The sequence below is a fragment of the Dendropsophus ebraccatus genome, chromosome 1 (assembly GCF_027789765.1).
Source record: "Dendropsophus ebraccatus isolate aDenEbr1 chromosome 1, aDenEbr1.pat, whole genome shotgun sequence".
Classification (NCBI taxonomy): domain Eukaryota; kingdom Metazoa; phylum Chordata; class Amphibia; order Anura; family Hylidae; genus Dendropsophus; species Dendropsophus ebraccatus.
In genome coordinates, this window is record NC_091454.1 from 224155191 (window position 1) to 224173993 (window position 18803).

The 18803-nt window shown below is 45.2% G+C and overlaps 1 protein-coding gene across 2 annotated transcripts in view; it reads left to right on the forward strand.

The window, feature by feature from the left end:
* LOC138770532 (uncharacterized) overlaps nt 1–18803 on the forward strand; it is a 24716-nt gene continuing 5913 nt past the window's right edge. Inside the window, exons 1-7 of one of the 2 annotated variants that reach the window (XM_069949640.1) lie at nt 1–93; nt 7568–7695; nt 9723–9853; nt 10362–10389; nt 10993–11147; nt 13156–13305; nt 17629–17769. In XM_069949640.1, the coding sequence (XP_069805741.1) occupies nt 7686–7695; nt 9723–9853; nt 10362–10389; nt 10993–11147; nt 13156–13305; nt 17629–17769 (615 nt within the window). In that variant the 5' untranslated portion in view covers nt 1–93; nt 7568–7685. Of the gene's footprint in view, nt 94–7376; nt 7696–9722; nt 9854–10361; nt 10390–10992; nt 11148–13155; nt 13306–17628; nt 17770–18803 lie in introns of those variants that run through there. The other variant, XM_069949637.1, reaches the window with a different exon arrangement.

The window sequence follows — 18803 nt, forward strand, 5'->3', positions numbered from 1 at the left end:
TGGTGAGAGAGGAACGTAACGCAGCAGCATCTCTGTGTCTCTTATTCCTGACATAGACCGGGATCCCGCAGCAGCATCTCCATATGGATCCAGGTACGTAGCTGTATCCCTTACATTACCACCACCTGCTGCTTACACAGAAAGGCTATGTTCACACACTGTTATAATTGAGTGGATGGCCGCCATTTAATGGGAAATAATTGCCGTTATTTTAAAACAACAGCTGTTGTTTTGAAATAACGGCTCTTATTTGCCATTAAATGGCGGCCATCCACTCAATTTCAGCAGTGAGTGAACATAGCCTTTCTGTGTTTTCAATACGCTCTTGGTTTTGGGTGAAAAATATTGACAAAAATACTGAGCAAATATACTGTGTGTGAACATAGCCTTAAAAATCCTGCCGCCACTCTTCCCTGTGCTTACTCGAGCCAAAGGACGAATTATTTGACAATGCCGTCAATTGCTCTGTATGCAACAGAACTAGCAGAAGTATTGCATTTTGACAGCGTATCCCGTCTCCAGCGAAAGATGATAGTTATACTTTTCTCTCCACAAAGAAAACTTGTTTTCTATTATAAGTACATTAAAAGTTATATAGATGTGTCTATACAATGTATTACTGTATCTGTGTGGTTCTGCCACACTGGGAGCTGATAGAAATCCAGGAACTGAAGAAAAATGGCCTCTGTGTCAAATCCTCATAGTTTCCTGCTCCCACTGCTCTCCCACCTTAGGAGACAAATATTCCATGCCTGTGTCTGACATTGTGTGTGTTTTCTGAGCACAAGCTGATGATGCAGACAGGTTGCAGGGTGTGATGTCACAGGAGGCGGGGCTGGAACCATCTCTGACCAGCCAGAAGCAGCTGCTGCAACTTTGGTGATTGTGCAAAAGTCTGCTGTAATATTAGGGCTGCGTTCACACATGCTGGAGTTTCATTGCAGTACTGCAGCATATTCACAAAAATGATGCAGTAACACCATTAAATGATGCTAAACAGCAGGCCGGCACTGATAATCCCACCTGGAGAAAAAACAAGACATGAACAGTATATCCCATATAAGATAATATGGGATAAAGTCCTTATTGTGCGCCTCAACTTCACAGATAAAAGATCACAATATGTGCGTGGAGATGAAAAGAATTTTTAAAGTTCTTTATTCTTATATCGGCGTTACAGGTAGAGAATACAGCGTGCTATGTGGTGTTACAGGTAGAGGATACAGCGTGCTGTGTGGTGTTACAGGTAGAGAATACAGTGTGCTGTGTGGTGTTACAGGTAGAGAATACAGCGTGCTGTGTGGTATTACAGGTAGAGAATACAGTGTGCTGTCAGTGTGCTGTGCGGTGTTACAGGTAGAGAATACAGTGTGCTGTGTGGTGTTACAGGTAGAGAATACAGTGTGCTGTGTGGTGTTACAGGTAGAGAAAACAGTCTGCTGTGTGGTGTTACAGGTAGAGAATACAGCATGCTGTGTGATGTTACAGGTAGAGAATACAGTGTGCTGTGTGGTGTTACAGGTAGACAATACAGTGTGGTGTGTGGTGTTACAGGTAGAGACTACAGTGTGCTGTGTGGTGTTACAGGTAGAGAATACAGCGCTGTGTGGTGTTACAGGTAGAGAATACAGCGTGCTGTGTGGTGTTACAGGTAGAGAATACAGTGCTGTGTGGTATTACAGGTAGAGAATACGGCGTGCTGTGTGGTATTACAGGTAGAGAATACAGTGTGCTGTGTGGTGTTACAGATAGAGAATACAGCGTGCTGTGTGGTGTTACAGGTAGAGAATACAGTGTGGTGTGTGGTATTACAGGTAGAGAATACAGCGCTGTGTGGTGTTACAGGTAGGGAATACAGTGTGCTGTGTGGTGTTACAGGTAGAGAATAGAGCGTGCTGTATGGTGTTACAGGTAGAGAATACAGCATGCTGTGTGGTGTTACAGGTAGAGAATAGAGCGTGCTGTATGGTGTTACAGGTAGAGAATACAGTGTGCTGTGTGGTGTTACAGGTAGAGAATACAGCGTGCTGTGTGGTGTTACAGGTAGAGAATACAGTGTGCTGTGTGGTGTTACAGGTAGAGAATACAGCGTGCTGTGTGGTGTTACAGGTAGAGAATACAGTGCTGTGCGGTGTTACAGGTAGAGAATACAGCGTGCTGTGCGGTGTTACAGGTAGAGAATACAGCGTGCTGTGTGGTGTTACAGGTAGAGAATACAGTGTGCTGTGTGGTGTTACAGGTAGAGAATACAGTGCTGTGTGGTGTTACAGGTAGAGAATATAGAGCACTGTGTGGTGTTACAGGTAGAGAATACAGTGTGCTGTGTGGTGTTACAGGTAGAGAATACAGTGTGCTGTGTGGTGTTACAGGTAGAGAATACAGTGCTGTGTGGTGTTACAGGTAGAGAATACAGTGTGCTGTGTGGTGTTACAGATAGAGAATACAGCGTTCTGTGTGGTGTTACAGGTAGAGAATACAGCGTGCTGTGTGATGTTACACGTAGAGAATATAGCGCTGTGTGGTGTTACAGGTAGAGAATACAGCGTGGTGTTACAGGTAGAGAATACAGTGTGGTGTGTGGTGTTACAGGTAGAGAATACAGCGCTGTGTGGTGTTACAGGTAGAGAATACAGGGTGCTGTGTGGTGTTACAGGTAGAGAATACAGTGTGCTGTGTGGTGTTACAGGTAGAGAATACAGTGCTGTGTGGTGTTACAGGTAGAGAATACAGTGTGCTGTGTGGTGTTACAGGTAGAGAATACAGCGTGCTGTGTGGTGTTACAGGTAGAGAATACAGTGCTGTGTGGTGTTACAGGTAGAGAATACAGTGTGCTGTGTGGTGTTACAGGTAGAGAATACAGTGTGCTGTGTGGTGTTACAGGTAGAGAATACAGTGCTGTGTGGTGTTACAGGTAGAGAATACAGTGCTGTGTGGTGTTACAGGTAGAGAATACAGCGAGCTGTGTGGTGTTACAGGTAGAGACTACAGTGTGCTGTGTGGTGTTACAGGTAGAGAATACAGTGCTGTGTGGTGTTACAGGTAGAGAATACAGCGAGCTGTGTGGTGTTACAGGTAGAGAATACAGTGCTGTGTGGTATTACAGGTAGAGAATACAGCGTGCTGTGTGGTGTTACAGGTAGAGAATACAGTGTGCTGTGTGGTGTTACAGGGAGAGGATACAGCGTGCTGTGTGGTGTTACAGGTAGAGAATACAGTGCTGTGTGGTATTACAGGTAGAGAATAGAGCGTGCTGTATGGTGTTACAGGTAGAGAATACAGTGTACTGTGTGGTGTTACAGGTAGAGAATACAGTGTGCTGTGTGGTGTTACAGGTAGAGAATACAGTGCTGCGTGGTGTTACAGGTAGAGAATACAGCGTGCTGTGTGGTGTTACAGGTAGAGAATACAGCACTGTGTGGTGTTACAGGTAGAGAATACAGCGTGCTGTGTGGTGTTACAGGTAGAGAATACAGTGTGCTGTCAGTGTGCTGTGCGGTGTTACTGGTAGAGAATACAGCGTGCTGTGTGGTGTTACAGGTAGAGAATACAGCGTGCTGTGCGGTGTTACAGGTAGAGAATACAGCGTGCTGTGTGGTGTTACAGGTAGAGAATACAGTGTGCTGTGCGGTGTTACAGGTAGAAAATACAGCGTGCTGTGTGGTGTTACAGGTAGAAAATACAGTGTGCTGTGTGGTGTTACAGGTAGAGACTACAGTGCTGTGTGGTGTTACAGGTAGAGAATACAGTGCTGTGTGGTGTTACAGGTAGAGAATACAGCGTGCTGTGTGGTGTTACAGGTAGAGAATACAGCGCTGTGTGGTGTTACAGGTAGAGAATACAGCGCTGTGTGGTGTTACAGGTAGAGAATACAGTGTACTGTGTGGTGTTACAGGTAGAGAATACAGTGTGCTATGTGGTGTTACAGGTAGAGAATACAGCGTGCTGTGTGGTGTTACAGATAGAGAATACAGCGTGCTGTGTGGTGTTACAGGTAGAGAATACAGCGTGCTGTGTGATGTTACAGGTAGAGAATACAGCGCTGTGTGGTGTTACAGGTAGAGAATACAGCGTGCTGTGTGGTGTTACAGGTAGAGAATACAGCGTGCTGTGTGGGTGTTACAGGTAGAGAATACAGCGTGCTGTGTGGTGTTACAGGTAGAGAATACAGCGTGCTGTGTGGGTGTTACAGGTAGAGAATACAGTGCTGTGTGGTGTTACAGGTAGAGAATACAGTGCTGTGTGGTGTTACAGGTAGAGAATACAGCGTGCTGTGTGGTGTTACAGGTAGAGAATACAGCACTGTGTGGTGTTACAGGTAGAGAATACAGCATGCTCTGTGGTGTTACAGGTAAAGAATACAGCGTGCTGTGTGGGTGTTACAGGTAGAGAATACAGTGTGCTGTGTGGTGTTACAGGTAGAGAATACAGCGTGCTGTGTGGGTGTTACAGGTAGAGAATACAATGTGCTGTGTGGTGTTACAGGTAGAGAATACAGTGCTCTGTGGTGTTACAGGTAGAGAATACAGTGCTGTGTGGTATTACAGGTAGAGAATACAGCGCTGTGTGGTGTTACAGGTAGAGAATACAGCGTGCTGTGTGGTGTTACAGGTAGAGAATACAGCGCTGTGTGGTGTTACAGGTAGAGAATACAGCGCTGTGTGGTGTTACAGGTAGAGAATACAGCGTGCTGTGTGGTGTTACAGGTAGAGAATACAGTGCTGTGTGGTGTTACAGGTAGAGAATACAGCATGCTGTGTGGTGTTACAGGTAGAGAATACAGTGTGCTGTGTGGTGTTACAGATAGAGAATACAGCGTACTGTGTGATGTTACAGGTAGAGAATACAGCGTGCTGTGTGGTGTTACAGGTAGAGAATACAGTGTGCTATGTGGTGTTACAGGTAGAGAATACAGCGTGCTGTGTGGTGTTACAGATAGAGAATACAGCGTACTGTGTGATGTTACAGGTAGAGAATACAGCGTGCTGTGTGGTGTTACAGGTAGAGAATACAGCGTGCTGTGTGGTGTTACAGGTAGAGAATACAGCGCTGTGTGGTGTTACAGGTAGAGAATACAGCGTGCTGTGTGGTGTTACAGGTAGAGAATACAGCGCTGTGTGGTGTTACAGGTAGAGAATACAGCATGCTGTGTGGTGTTACAGGTAGAGAATACAGCGTGCTGTGTGGTGTTACAGATAGAGAATACAGCGTACTGTGTGATGTTACAGGTAGAGAATACAGCATGCTGTGTGGTGTTACAGGTAGAGAATACAGTGTGCTGTGTGGTGTTACAGGTAGAGAATACAGCGTGCTCCGTGGTGTTACAGGTAGAGAATACAGCGTGCTCCGTGGTGTTACAGGTAGAGAATACAGCGCTGTGTGGTGTTACAGGTAGAGAATACAGCGTGCTGTGTGGTGTTACAGGTAGAGAATACAGTGTGCTGTGTGGTGTTACAGGTAGAGAATACAGCGCTGTGTGGTGTTACAGGTAGAGAATACAGTGTGCTGTGTGGTGTTACAGGTAGAGAATACAGTGCTGTGTGGTGTTACAGGTAGAGAATACAGTGTGCTGTGTGGTGTTACAGGTAGAGAATACAGTGTGCTGTGTGGTGTTACAGGTAGAGAATACAGGGTGCTGTGTGGTGTTACAGGTAGAGAATACAGTGTGCTGTGTGGTGTTACAGGTAGAGAATACAGCGCTGTGTGGTGTTACAGGTAGAGAATACAGGGTGCTGTGTGGTGTTACAGGTAGAGAATATAGAGTGCTGTGTGGTGTTACAGGTAGAGAATACAGGGTGCTGTGTGGTGTTACAGGTAGAGAATACAGCGTGCTCCGTGGTGTTACAGGTAGAGAATACAGCGTGCTCCGTGGTGTTACAGGTAGAGAATACAGCGCTGTGTGGTGTTACAGGTAGAGAATACAGCGTGCTGTGTGGTGTTACAGGTAGAGAATACAGGGTGCTGTGTGGTGTTACAGGTAGAGAATACAGCGCTGTGTGGTGTTACAGGTAGAGAATACAGTGTGCTGTGTGGTGTTACAGGTAGAGAATACAGTGCTGTGTGGTGTTACAGGTAGAGAATACAGGGTGCTGTGTGGTGTTACAGGTAGAGAATACAGTGTGCTGTGTGGTGTTACAGGTAGAGAATACAGCGCTGTGTGGTGTTACAGGTAGAGAATACAGGGTGCTGTGTGGTGTTACAGGTAGAGAATATAGAGTGCTGTGTGGTGTTACAGGTAGAGAATACAGGGTGCTGTGTGGTGTTACAGGTAGAGAATACAGCGTGCTCCGTGGTGTTACAGGTAGAGAATACAGCGTGCTCCGTGGTGTTACAGGTAGAGAATACAGCGCTGTGTGGTGTTACAGGTAGAGAATACAGCGTGCTGTGTGGTGTTACAGGTAGAGAATACAGGGTGCTGTGTGGTGTTACAGGTAGAGAATACAGCGCTGTGTGGTGTTACAGGTAGAGAATACAGTGTGCTGTGTGGTGTTACAGGTAGAGAATACAGTGCTGTGTGGTGTTACAGGTAGAGAATACAGTGTGCTGTGTGGTGTTACAGGTAGAGAATACAGGGTGCTGTGTGGTGTTACAGGTAGAGAATACAGTGTGCTGTGTGGTGTTACAGGTAGAGAATACAGCGCTGTGTGGTGTTACAGGTAGAGAATACAGGGTGCTGTGTGGTGTTACAGGTAGAGAATGCAGCGCTGTGTGGGTGGGACCACAGTGAAATGACAAAGCACAGCAAATAATTAAGTTTGAACGTGTGAACACAGCCTAGATGTTCTGCAACAGCTTGGGCTGGTTGGAGGACTGTGATGAACAGCTGACGGAAAGCAATGCATTCTGGTTGTACTGTGTACAACTGCTCAACCAAGAAGTACAGAAACACAATACAGAACAACCCCCCCCCCCCCCCCCCCCAAAAAAAAATAAAAAAAAATAAAAATGGATTTTTGTTAGTTTCAAAACAGGGATAGATAGGTAAGTAATGCTATATGCTTCTGCAGAAGTTTCATTCCCCCCCTCTACCTGGAGTTTCCCTTTAAGGCCAAAAGTGGGGTGTTAAAAGGTTAAACCAGCACTACAGAATTTTTTTTTATTGCTTCTATAATGCAGCATAGACAATGACTAGGCATTAATTGCTAGGAGCTTGTGTTATCCTGTATTGTACAGTTAGTCTACAGAGGTGGCATGTAGTTACTGTATTGTTCCATTATTTAGTGATATATATTGGTGATAGTCAGTTCCTCTGCTAATAATGATAATTGTTGTGTTCAAATGGGGCGTATTCAGGCTAGGGCAGCTCACGCTCCAAATACAGCCCTGACTACAGTCATTAAAGGGTTAGTTGTGGGCATGTAGTCAGGGGGCGGTCTGGTTATCCTGGCTGGAGAATCGAGATAGCTGTAAGGTGCTGGCAGGCAGGCAGGCAGGCAATCCGGGCTGAACACTCCTCTAATTTCCTCCCCGAGCAGGGTCGAGGGGGTACTAAGTCTCCTTAAGGAGTTTATCATAAAGATGTGTGGAGACTAAGAGGCCATTGCTTGCATTTCCTTTCCTCCCCGAGCAGGAGATAATCGTGAAAACAAAGAACTAGGAGGGGAGTGGTGAGAGAAGAACGTAACGCAGCAGCATCTCTGTCTCTGCTATTCCTGACATAGACCGGGATCCCGCAGCAGCATCTCCATATGGATCCAGGTATGTAGCTGTCTCCCTTACATTACCACCACCTGCTGCTTACCCTATGGGGGTCACTATCTGAGTGTCAATTAATCTTATAGATATAGTCCTCCTTCAAATTTATAGATTCACTGATTTCAATAGGAGTATAAAATTTAACCTTTATTACTGTGCGTTAGAAATATTTTATTACGTACACTGTATACTTACGCGGCCATCACCAGAACACCCTAGGAACCAACCACCAATAAGTACAAAAGTTCGTGTCAGTTCATAATGCCAATATTGCACATATTTTAGTGCATAGAATCCTCAGTAGTCCATTTACTGTAAACCTGGATATCATGAAGCTGTTCACATCACACTTTGTGGATATTTTGTAAACTGAGTTTAGGTGTCTATTCACATTAACACATGTGTTTTTTCTCTTGTCCCATGCGTTTTTTTATTTATTCCATTTGTTAAGATACATAATGGATTTTATATTAGTCTTTACTTGCACATGTCCCATAAAAGTGTATTACTGCACTTGGTATAGCAGCACGTTTGTTATTGCACTTTATGCTTTTCACAATAATACTGGTAATTCCAATGTAAACAATGAGGTACTCAACCGTCTCTCAACCGTGATAGAACAACGGCCCTACGCGTTTCACATGCAGTAATCTTCAGGGGCCACTCCGCATTCTTTATCCTCCTGGGACTTGTTTGGCATGAGACTTTGTACAGCTTCCTGGTGTCTGGCTCGGATGATGGCCGCACGCCCTAGAGACCAGTAGCCGCCCAGCTACATATTGGTAAAGGGCTGGACCACTGTGGATGAGGAACTCTCTTTTACTTTCTAGAAGGCAAATCTCCTCTAACCTCTCTCACCAGCAGTATCTTTTTGGGTACATCACCAGATTCAGGAGTTTCAGAGATTGTATTGTATCATTCTGGAAGTATTATAAGACTCACAGTAAAGTACCAGTTGCACTCCCCTCCCCCCCCCCCCCCCTCTTCTTCTCCCTTTGTCTAGAATCATCTGCACCTATCTACTGGGGAGGGGGTACTAAGGAAAATGCCTACCATGGGTGACACTATCTACTGGGGGGATAGAAGGGGAGATGTCTAGTATGTTTGACCCCTCCCCCATCTAATGGGGGGGAGGGGTCTACCAGGGAGGGGACTATTTATTCAGGGGATACTAGGGGAGTTGCCTACCATGCGAGACACTACTGAGAGGGAGTATGTCTACTGGGGGGACACTATCTATTTATGGGTATACAGGAGGAGATGCCTACCATGGGGGGCGCTATATACTGGGGGATAATAGGGGATATACCTAACAAATGCTATCTACTGCGAAATATCAGGGGGATGCCTACATGTGAAATACTACATATCTGGCAGGGGGATTACCTAAAGCTACTGTAGCTACCAAGGAGGCTACATTGCAGGGGACAGGGGTTTTCTACATGAAGGATACTACCTACTGGGGGCCTACCCATACAGAGAGGCATAACTATAATATAGATGCACAAAGAGAGGCCTAACTACTATATGGGGATACTACATATGTGGAGGCAGACAATGGTGCATAAGTGAGGAGCCAATATATATATTTTTAATTCTTTATTTATAAGATTTTATAATAACAAAATAAAACATACAGGCTACAAACAGTGTAGTGAGTAATTCAAGAACCCGAAGCGGGTTACAGCAATAGGCAGGTAGAGGAGCCAATAATTTTTATCTGGAAGAGTCTGTGGAGATCAGGCTTAAAAAAAAAAAGCACTTAAAGCCCAGGCAGATATGTTATTATTTTATTCATTCAGAGAAGATTCAGCCTGTGAGTCACTGGATGTAACTGCCCTGTAATCACTTACATGGTCTGCAGAGCCTGTGGTGGTTATACTAGTGGTCATGGTTTAACAGTGGAAGGGGGGGCACCCAAAAGTTTGCTATGGGGCCAAGTCATTATTGGTTACACCCCTGGTATAAATCATGTATAAACCAAATAATTTATATGGGGTATTTATGTATGTATGTATTGCTTTACACAGGACATCCCCTGAACAAAAGCTCGGAACCTGTTCAAAGCCAACCCCAATGGCAGAACACATCCGCATATAATCCTGACCAAATCTACAACGCCAAGGCGATAGTCCCCCCGGTGCTTAAGTGTCTTTTAGAAGTAAGAGATCTTATGTGTCATAGAATGTGTAAGGATATAAAATAATATGGTGGGGGTTGGGGCGGATTTTTTAAAAGCCAACAGCCTGCTGGGGTACTAACTTACCTCTCCCCGTGCCCGTGGTGAGGGGCGGGAGCAGCCTAGGAACCCCTGTCAGGCTCTGGGATCTTCGGGTGTCCACGTCACAATGCGGCTGATGAACTGGCTGCTCACCCAGTCAGTGACTGAGACGAGGCGCCACTCCAGTCACTGTTTGGCTTAACGGCCAGCCTATCAGCCGGGACAGGCATCTGATGAAGTCAAAACTCGGAGGGGGGGGGGGGGGGAGAGGACTTCCAGTGGGGATCCTGTAGCCGTTCTCGCCGTTCACCGTGGGCACGGGGAGAGGTAAGTGCCTACTTGTAATAAATTCCCCCCCTGCCCCAGCAGGCTGCTGCCTTTTAGAAAATTCCAGAATTATCCTTTAAATTGACAGTGTCCCATGACAGTGTTTTTTCTGTATCTTTAGGTGGAAGAGGTCAGACTAAAGGAAAAAGGTGAGAAATCTTACTATCACCACTTCTTATAGGAATCTCCTCCTTTTTACACCAAGCCACCCCCCCCCCCCCCCCCACACACACACACACATTCACTTTTTTAGTCTTTATTTATTTTTTTCTCACATTTTTTTTCTCTGTAACATATTGTGCTCATCGTCCATCATTTCCAGTCATGGATAAAAGGCAAAAAAAATAAAAAATTATAAAATTATAAATGGCGACGCTTAGAAACCTGGAAGTGGTTTTCTCCAGGTCTATGACAGTACCTTTGTCCTGGCACTGTGACCAGGGTATCAGCAGCGGGCAAGGGGGGGGGGGTGTATGTAATACGCAGCTACTCTCTGGGCTCTTTTATTAACCCCTTGTATGCCATGATGAAAGTGAAATACACCATGTGATGGCAGAAGTATATATATATGGCCCATACCCTGTATATAGGACCCCGGGGCTGTTTAGTTATTATTTAGGGTGGTTGTTATTTTTTTTACATTAGGTATAAGTACAAAAATAGGGCTCCTTACCCCCTCCCATCCCATTGTATAATAGGAGGTTATATATATTTTCTTCACATCCCCATCACTAACTCATTCTCCTGTTTAGCTTTCTACACTGGACCTGGGCAGGCGCTCTTCTACTTAAGTCCGGAGTTTGAGTGTTGCGGACCGTCCTATAATATGAAGTTGCAGGATTCTGGATGGAGAGATGTGGTCTCAATGCGTTTAGAACCGGCAGGTTGCTGCAAAACAGATAATTGCGTAAGCTCCTTACTGCTCTAAATACTCCACATATTGGGAAATTCTGATTAAGGGAAGGGTCCTCTTCTTCATCTTTATCTCATCGTCAGAATGGAGAATGGTTTCATAGAGGGTCTCCTACTCTGGAGGACCAGTCCTGACCTGTAATCCCCACAGGTGGTTAGAGCGGATTGGGATCCCACCAGGGAAGTGATGGCCCTACTGATTGTCTAAACTGGAAAATAAAAGTACTTTATGGTCCCCAATAGCTCCAAAATGATCTATGAATGCCCAATATCGACTTATTGCCTTGGATACCCATGAAAAAATGCCCAACAAATTGTGCCCACCCCTCTCTCCTTCTCATTTGGGATGTTTAAAATTCTGTTTGGTCTTGTTTCAGATCATACTTGTTACGTGGATCTGCCGTACCGCCGCTTCCAATGACAAAGCCATACCAGGGAGCGGAGTCTAAGTGCCCTATTCCACCGGACGATTATCGTTCAGATTATCGTTAACTCGTTCGAATCTAAACGATAATCGTTCGGTTGAAATGCAGTTAACGATTAACGACCGAACGAGAAATCGTTGATCGCTTTATAAGACCTGGACCTATTTTTATCGTTGTTCCTTCGCAAAACGTTCGCAAATCGTTCCCATTGAATAAGACGTCGTTCGCAGTAGATACGAACGCAATAGCGAAGAAATAGCGAACAAAAATGATCGCGAATACGATCATAAGTAACGATTATCGTTCCATGGAAATGAGTGAACGTTTTTGGGTTTTTCGCAATAGCAGTCGTTTGAGATTGGTAATCGTTAATGATTATGCAAACGATAATCATCCGGTGGAATAGGGCCCTAAGGGGCCACTGGTCTTTAGCAGCACCCACCGCAAGGTTAAATGGACTTGCTGCGGCAGGTGACCCCCCAGGTCACTACCCCTTGGCTTTGATTGCTAGTGGCGGTGAGATGCAGCTGGAGACACCTAGGCAGGCAGGCTGGGACACAGCAAGGCTCACGGCAGGAACTAGGGCAGCAGTTGCAGCCGGGAACCATGGGCAGCAGGAACCACGAGCATATGTGTGGCGGTATTTTATATACAGTATGTTGTACTCTCTTACGCACTGTAATGTGCATCTACCTCCTTCCTATGCTCTGTTGAATATGAAAGTTCCAGGGATGTTCAGGACTAACCATCAATTTGCTTATTTAGTTTTTTTTAAGCAGTCATTGCAACTTCTTGGGAAATAAAACAACAGTTTCTACAGAATTAGGGAGATGTAAATTAATCTGGATAATGGTAAATTATTAACTTCATTCTAGAATGAATGATAAGGGAGAAAGGTTTCTGAAGAGATCCCAGGATTCCATATTTAACGCCTGCCTCTTAGGACCCTATTACATAAGATAAGATAATAGGCCCGATTGGGGTGATTATCACTCCGTGTAATAGAGACAATGATCAGCCAATGACAACGAACATCAGCTGATCGTTTCTTTAGGCCCAGACCTAAAATCATCAGCCCGCATATTGCTACATGTAATAGTGATGCGCGGCCAGCGGTTGACCATTGTCCAAACAGTTAATACATTACCTGTCTACGTTCCCAGTGTTCTCCTGCAATCTGAATGCATCCCGGCACCGCATGCTGCAGCTTTAGGGCGGAACGGCGCTCGTTTTCAATATTGATTGGGCCTTCATCGGCCCATGGAATAGGACTTTGAACTGTTGAATGGAAGGCTGTTTGGGTAGTCGAAGGGATGGACAAAACAAAACCCCTCTCCCCCTCGCCCTTTTTTCCCCTTCTTTATTCGCTGTTTTTTGCTTTCAGTTTATATGGGACTTTTTGTATCTAAGGCCTAAACGTTTAACCTAACTTTCCTGTTTTCATGATCTACGACAACTGATTTTGTCTGATGCTAAATTCAAAAACCAATAAAAATAATGTAACCCAAATTGATCTATAAATTCAATAAAGATGTGATGAGATACTAAAGCTGATCAGAATTTCTTCTTGACTTTCAGCTGAAGGTCAGCGCTCTTCCGGGCCTCACCATTGGATTCATCACATTTTCGGACTTTTCTCATAACATGACGCTCTCAATTGAGATGACGTACGGAGAGCCTGCGTTCACTGCCGAGCTTCCCTCATACAAATCACAGAACTCCATTGAGGTGAGGTATAGACTCTAGACCTTAGGTGGACTACTCACAGTCATCAGCAATGTCGCCCGTTGGTCATGGTTCTCATGGTGTGTTTGTTACGTACAGTTGTCGTCAAAATTATCAGCAACCTTATTGGTTTATTGGGGTTGTTCACCAAAAATGTTTCCTTTCAAATGAACTGGTGCCAGAAATTGCCAGAGATTTGGTATTTACTTCTTCCTGTACTTATCAGCTGCTGTATGTCCTACAGGAAATGGTGTATTCTTTCCAGTCTGAAAAGCAGGAGAGGTTATCTATGGGGATTTTTTGTTGCTCTGGACAATTCCTGACATGGACAGAGGTGGCAGCAGAGAGCACTGTGTCAGACTGGAAAGAATACACCACTTCCTGCAGGACATACAGAAGCTGATAAGTACTGGAAGACTGGATAGAAGTATTTTAAAAACCTCTGGCACTTTCTGGCACCAGTCGATTTGAAAGATATTTTTGGTTAACTACCCTTTCAATATAAACCAAATTATTTATTCAGAAATAAGTGGATATGAACCAGTCTTGTATCCTTAGAATATTTAATGGCATGACGGAAAATATTTAACAAAAAAGGGTAAACGTATCGACATCTTGACAGTCATTACTACAAAGAAGCAGAGAATAACCATAGTGCATTTTATCCTCAGGCAGCACAGACCTGTCCTTGTCCCTGGCCTTGTCAAGTGTCCTTGCTCCCCAAAGTATTCCATAAATGTAATCAATCAGTACATCACAGTAAGCCCACCAGCCCACCCGCCACTACCGAATGCCCGCCGCCGCTCTGGACTACACAACTACTACTCTCATCACCTGGCTCATAGCATGAGCAGGTGATGGGAGGTGTAGTAGCTGGGTTATATGGCTGAGATCGCCGCCACTGCTGATGCTGCCGCGCAGGGGAGCCGCTCATCACTGTGCAGCAGCTATCATCCCCCTCCGCCCCCCCCCCTGCTTCTTCTGGGATCCGGGCAAACTTTACACTATCTGATTGCTGACTCCCCGCCCGGCCGCCAGCACGTGTGATCAGAGAGCGGGGATAGTACACTGTCCCTGCCTTTCAGGTTGATCCACTTCCTTAACAGGGTGGCCCCAACCACGGTGCCATTCCCTTTCCTAATATAAGTGCAAGAATTTTTTTTTTAAAGAAACACCAAGAGCCACATGTATCATCCTGCGAACGGATGATTTTTGGCGGAAAGTGACGATTTGCGTATTTTTTTATATGCAAATGGCCGATTTGCGAATAAAATATTCCCAAATCGGCACTTTCCGCCGAGTACGCCAGGGGGGCGGAAAGGGGGCGTGTAGTGGGCGGAAATATACGCCGAAAACCTACTCCAGTCCTCAGCTGGCGTAGGTTTTCGGCGGTGCGCACCGGCGCGCCGGACTTAATAAATGCCCCCCATGTGTCAAAAACAAAACCTCCCCCACCCCCCCAAAAACACACACACACACCGTGAGCTAAGGATGGTTTGATCAGAAAAATTTCCCAATATTCATCTTGTTTCTATGCGTTTCCCCCGGCCTATTTACACGGGTTCGTCAGGGAACCACAAGACTCTGATCATATCATAAAACAATAAGTAAAAAGTAAAGGGGTGGAGCTGTGTCCTATCCCAGCACAACATAATACAATAGAGATAAATAGCACTTCTATCTTGTATAACCGATCCAAGGTAGAACCAACACAACGGGTCCCTAACTTAGATAACAATAATCGGTGTATAATAGATGTAACAACACCAGTATAAGTGACATGTGGGGCCCATAACATGATAAGCATAACAAGCGGGGTACGCGATAAAGCTCAAAGATGGAGAAACCATATACTTATGCTTCATGCCGATGCTACATGATGGATAAACCCTGCAATAGGATGGAAACCGATGTCTAGAGGGAACGCCCGCATATGGCTTCCATCCGAGGCTGTACTTCGTTCTTCTTCTGCTTTACCCCTCACCTTATAATCAAATGTGTTTCCTCCCATGTGTCCACCATTTACCTGTGGTCTGGCAGTGTCCCAGAGGCCTATCCGTTCCTGTGCCCATAGCCCTCTGGTTGTGGGTTAGGGAAGCAGGGCGTTTTCTCTTTTTCATCTGGTTACCATCCAGCCTCCAGATGCCGCCTGTAACTCCTCCGCTCTGTCTCCGGGTAAAACTTCCCGTAGTACAACAACTGTCAGGTTCTATTCACACCTGGCTGATACATTCAATGAACAAAAAAAAAAAAAAACAGACGTGATTCCCTGTCTTGTCCATAAGACTCTGACATAGTGTCCCTATCTGAAGGAGAAGGTTCAGGACCCCCTGACTCGGGTTACGGAAGATATCTTCCTTTTGGCAAAGAAAAAGCAGTGAAGGAGATGGTGGCGGATGAAACCTCATCAGGTTGTTCTACTTTCTTAGGACTCTGAACCTTCTGCTTCCAGGTCATCCCCTCTTGGAGGAGTTTATGTAATATGATTGGGACAAATGGTTAGACGCAAGCTGTAGATTCAAAACCATCTATAAACCTAAAATGTCCAGTGTTCGTGAAAATCCGCCCAAGGTTGAATTGCTGGTGGCCCATCTTTCCAAGAACGATGCAGACCTCCACTCCTAGAACGGACCGGTTAGTAGGCACAACCACTCTAAGGCAGGTGCAGTATAAAAAAAACTGGGTATAGCACAACGCATTTCTAGGCCGAAGCGGCCTCTTCATCAGAGAGCTCTCACTTACATATCAGCACATATATTACGTACTTAGTGGTGTCTGTTCTGTATACTGTTTCATTCTGTTAATTTTTACTGCTTGTATGAGTTGTTGTTTTTTTTACATGTCTTTTGTTGTTTTGTAATATGTATTTTGTAATACAAGAGGATGCTGGGGCCTCACCATCTGAGGTGAAAGTCCATGCAAATATAAAAACTATTTCTCAGTCTACTCTCCATTTATCTAATAAACTCTGTATAATATTAAATAAGTACAAAATAAGTCAATAGTGTTCCTAAACCAGAGATTGTGCAGCTTATAGTCACTTTAGTAAAAACTGCCTCCCCAGCTGAGCCTCAACAACAGCCGCCTCGCAGTTTGAGAAGCACTGCTATATACTGCACCTACCTTAGAGTGACCACGCCTGTACACCTATCAGTTCTAGGAGTGGAGGTCTGCATTGTACATCGCATTTTACTGCCCCGGCCTGGGTGTACCGGGAAGGCTGCACACCCGAGTGAACCTTACACACGATTGTAGAGTTGTGACTCAGTCTTGCACAACTCCGCCAGGTGAGAGGAACCGCTGGTTTTACTCTATTACCTCCCATCTCTTTCTGTACACCACTGATCCTCCACTATGGAGCGCTGTGTCTGTCTTTTGTCTTTCCAAGAAGTCTCTCTATCCAGCAGAAGATTCCTCTTTGCTTAAAGACTCCATGGATAGAAGAGCAGACCCGCCATCTTTCAGCTATAAGTCAGCTATGATATCAGGGCCTGTTGCTCGGGCCCTCCAAATTAGGCTGAGAGAACTGGCAAGAGACATCTCTGAGGGCTTTCCTGGAGGGTTGCTACAGAACATACGTAAGATGGAGTCAGATTCAGATTTTCTAGCAGATTTTCCCTTGGGCACTCTGTCTAAATTTTAAGACAATGGCTCTCACTACATGAGCTAGAAGGGCTCTTGGGCTCCCGGACTTATTGGAAGCTGTGCTATTTAAAGGAGAAGTCCGTCCGGGAATTGAAAACTCATTACGGGCAGAGGGTGGGGGGAAATTGAAAATGACAATATGTTAACTGGTCCCCAAATCGACACAGTGCCGTGTCCGGCTCCTGGACCCCAACCGCTTCTTTCTGAGTTTCTTCTGAGCGGGCTAAACACCACCAGTCTGTGACGTGGAACCCTGGTCGTAATGTACTGGGAACCGGGGAGGAGAACACAGCCGGCGGGGTCTGGGAGCCCTGTCATGTGGCGCAGTGTGGGCTCAAGGACAGGTAAGCATATTGGGTTTTTTGATTCCCCCCACTCCCTGCCCGTAGTGGTTTTTTACCCCCCTCCACACCAGACTTCTACTTTTAAGAACCATATTCGCTCCTTCTCCATCCAGGCAGGAAGTCTCCTTACTACGCAATCTCTCAGTGATGCCAAAAGAGTAGCGTTTCCTCAAGCCTCAAGGAAGCCGAGGTTTTGTCCCTTTCCCAAATAATCTAGAAGATTTCAGATTCCTGGAAAGCTGCATCATTCCAAGCCAAGGGAAAATCGCTCTGTCACAAAACTTCATTGAGTGTCCTGGTCCAACCATTGGTTTAATAACTATCATTATTCCCCCAGATACTCAGTGTAAATGGATCGTGTCCTGTGGCCAGTATAACCAAGGAGGGAGAAAAGGAATCTTCCGAAGTCCTCATCAAGTTTCCTTTGGACATGAAGGCTACACTGAAAGTTCTCATCCTGGCTGCCTTCCTGTACATGGTGAGTTGTAGGAATGGTTCTGGGAAGGGAAAACGAGGAACTAGAGTATCTTTTAAAAATGTGGATACCCCTTTTCATTCCTTGGTTACTATAACCAGACGCATCGGGTTAAACAAACCAGGATATATTTTATATTCTTCCAAGTAGCTTCCTTTTGCTTCGTAGACTTTGCATTCTCTGAATAAGCTTCAGAAGGTAGTCTCCCGATCCTGGAGGAGTTTCCTGAGGTGCCGAGTACTTGCTGGCTGCTTTTCCTTCACTCTGCTGATTATGTTGTGATTGCTGAGGCCATGTCATCTGACGGAGCACTAAATTACTTTCTTTCTCGGCCAATAATGGTGGTTTTACACAGGACGATATATCGTTCGAATTTTCACGATAACGATCAAATTCGACCTATAATTGTATGTGTAAACGCAGCGAGCGCTGAGCGAGAAATTGTTCATTTTTATCTTTCGTTCCGTGTAAACAGTCTTTCAACGATTTAACCAATGTGTGAGATAGGCTGAAGCGATCGCAAAACGAATTTTCCGTACGATATATCGTTCCGACTAAACACTGATCGTTATTAAAAAACATTCTTCATTCGAAATCGTTAATCGTGCAATCGGGCGAATTATCGCTCTGTGTAAAAGTACCATAAGACCTTGAATAACCCATAAGTATTTTTGGCGTCATTACCCAGCTCAATAAAAAAAACTGATAAGATGGCAAATTGTTGTGAAATGCTGTGGTAGCCATTATGGTTAAAGGAGAAGTCCCACCAAATAAAAGTCAGGGGGTGCAGGAAAATAATAAACAAACTAAACTTACCTGTCCTCGTGTCCCTTGAATCTCCATTCCTGGGTCCTCTTGAAAGCCGTCAGTGATCAGCAGCTCTTCCGGAAGCAACAACACATACCCAGCTGAGTGACTTGTAGGTCAGCCAACCAGTGACTGGAGCGGGCCATAACGCTGCTCCTGGAAAAGCTGGGTACGTAATTTACCCAGATTCCAGCCAAAAACGGAAGTCAACGGAGGCACGGGTATGGGTG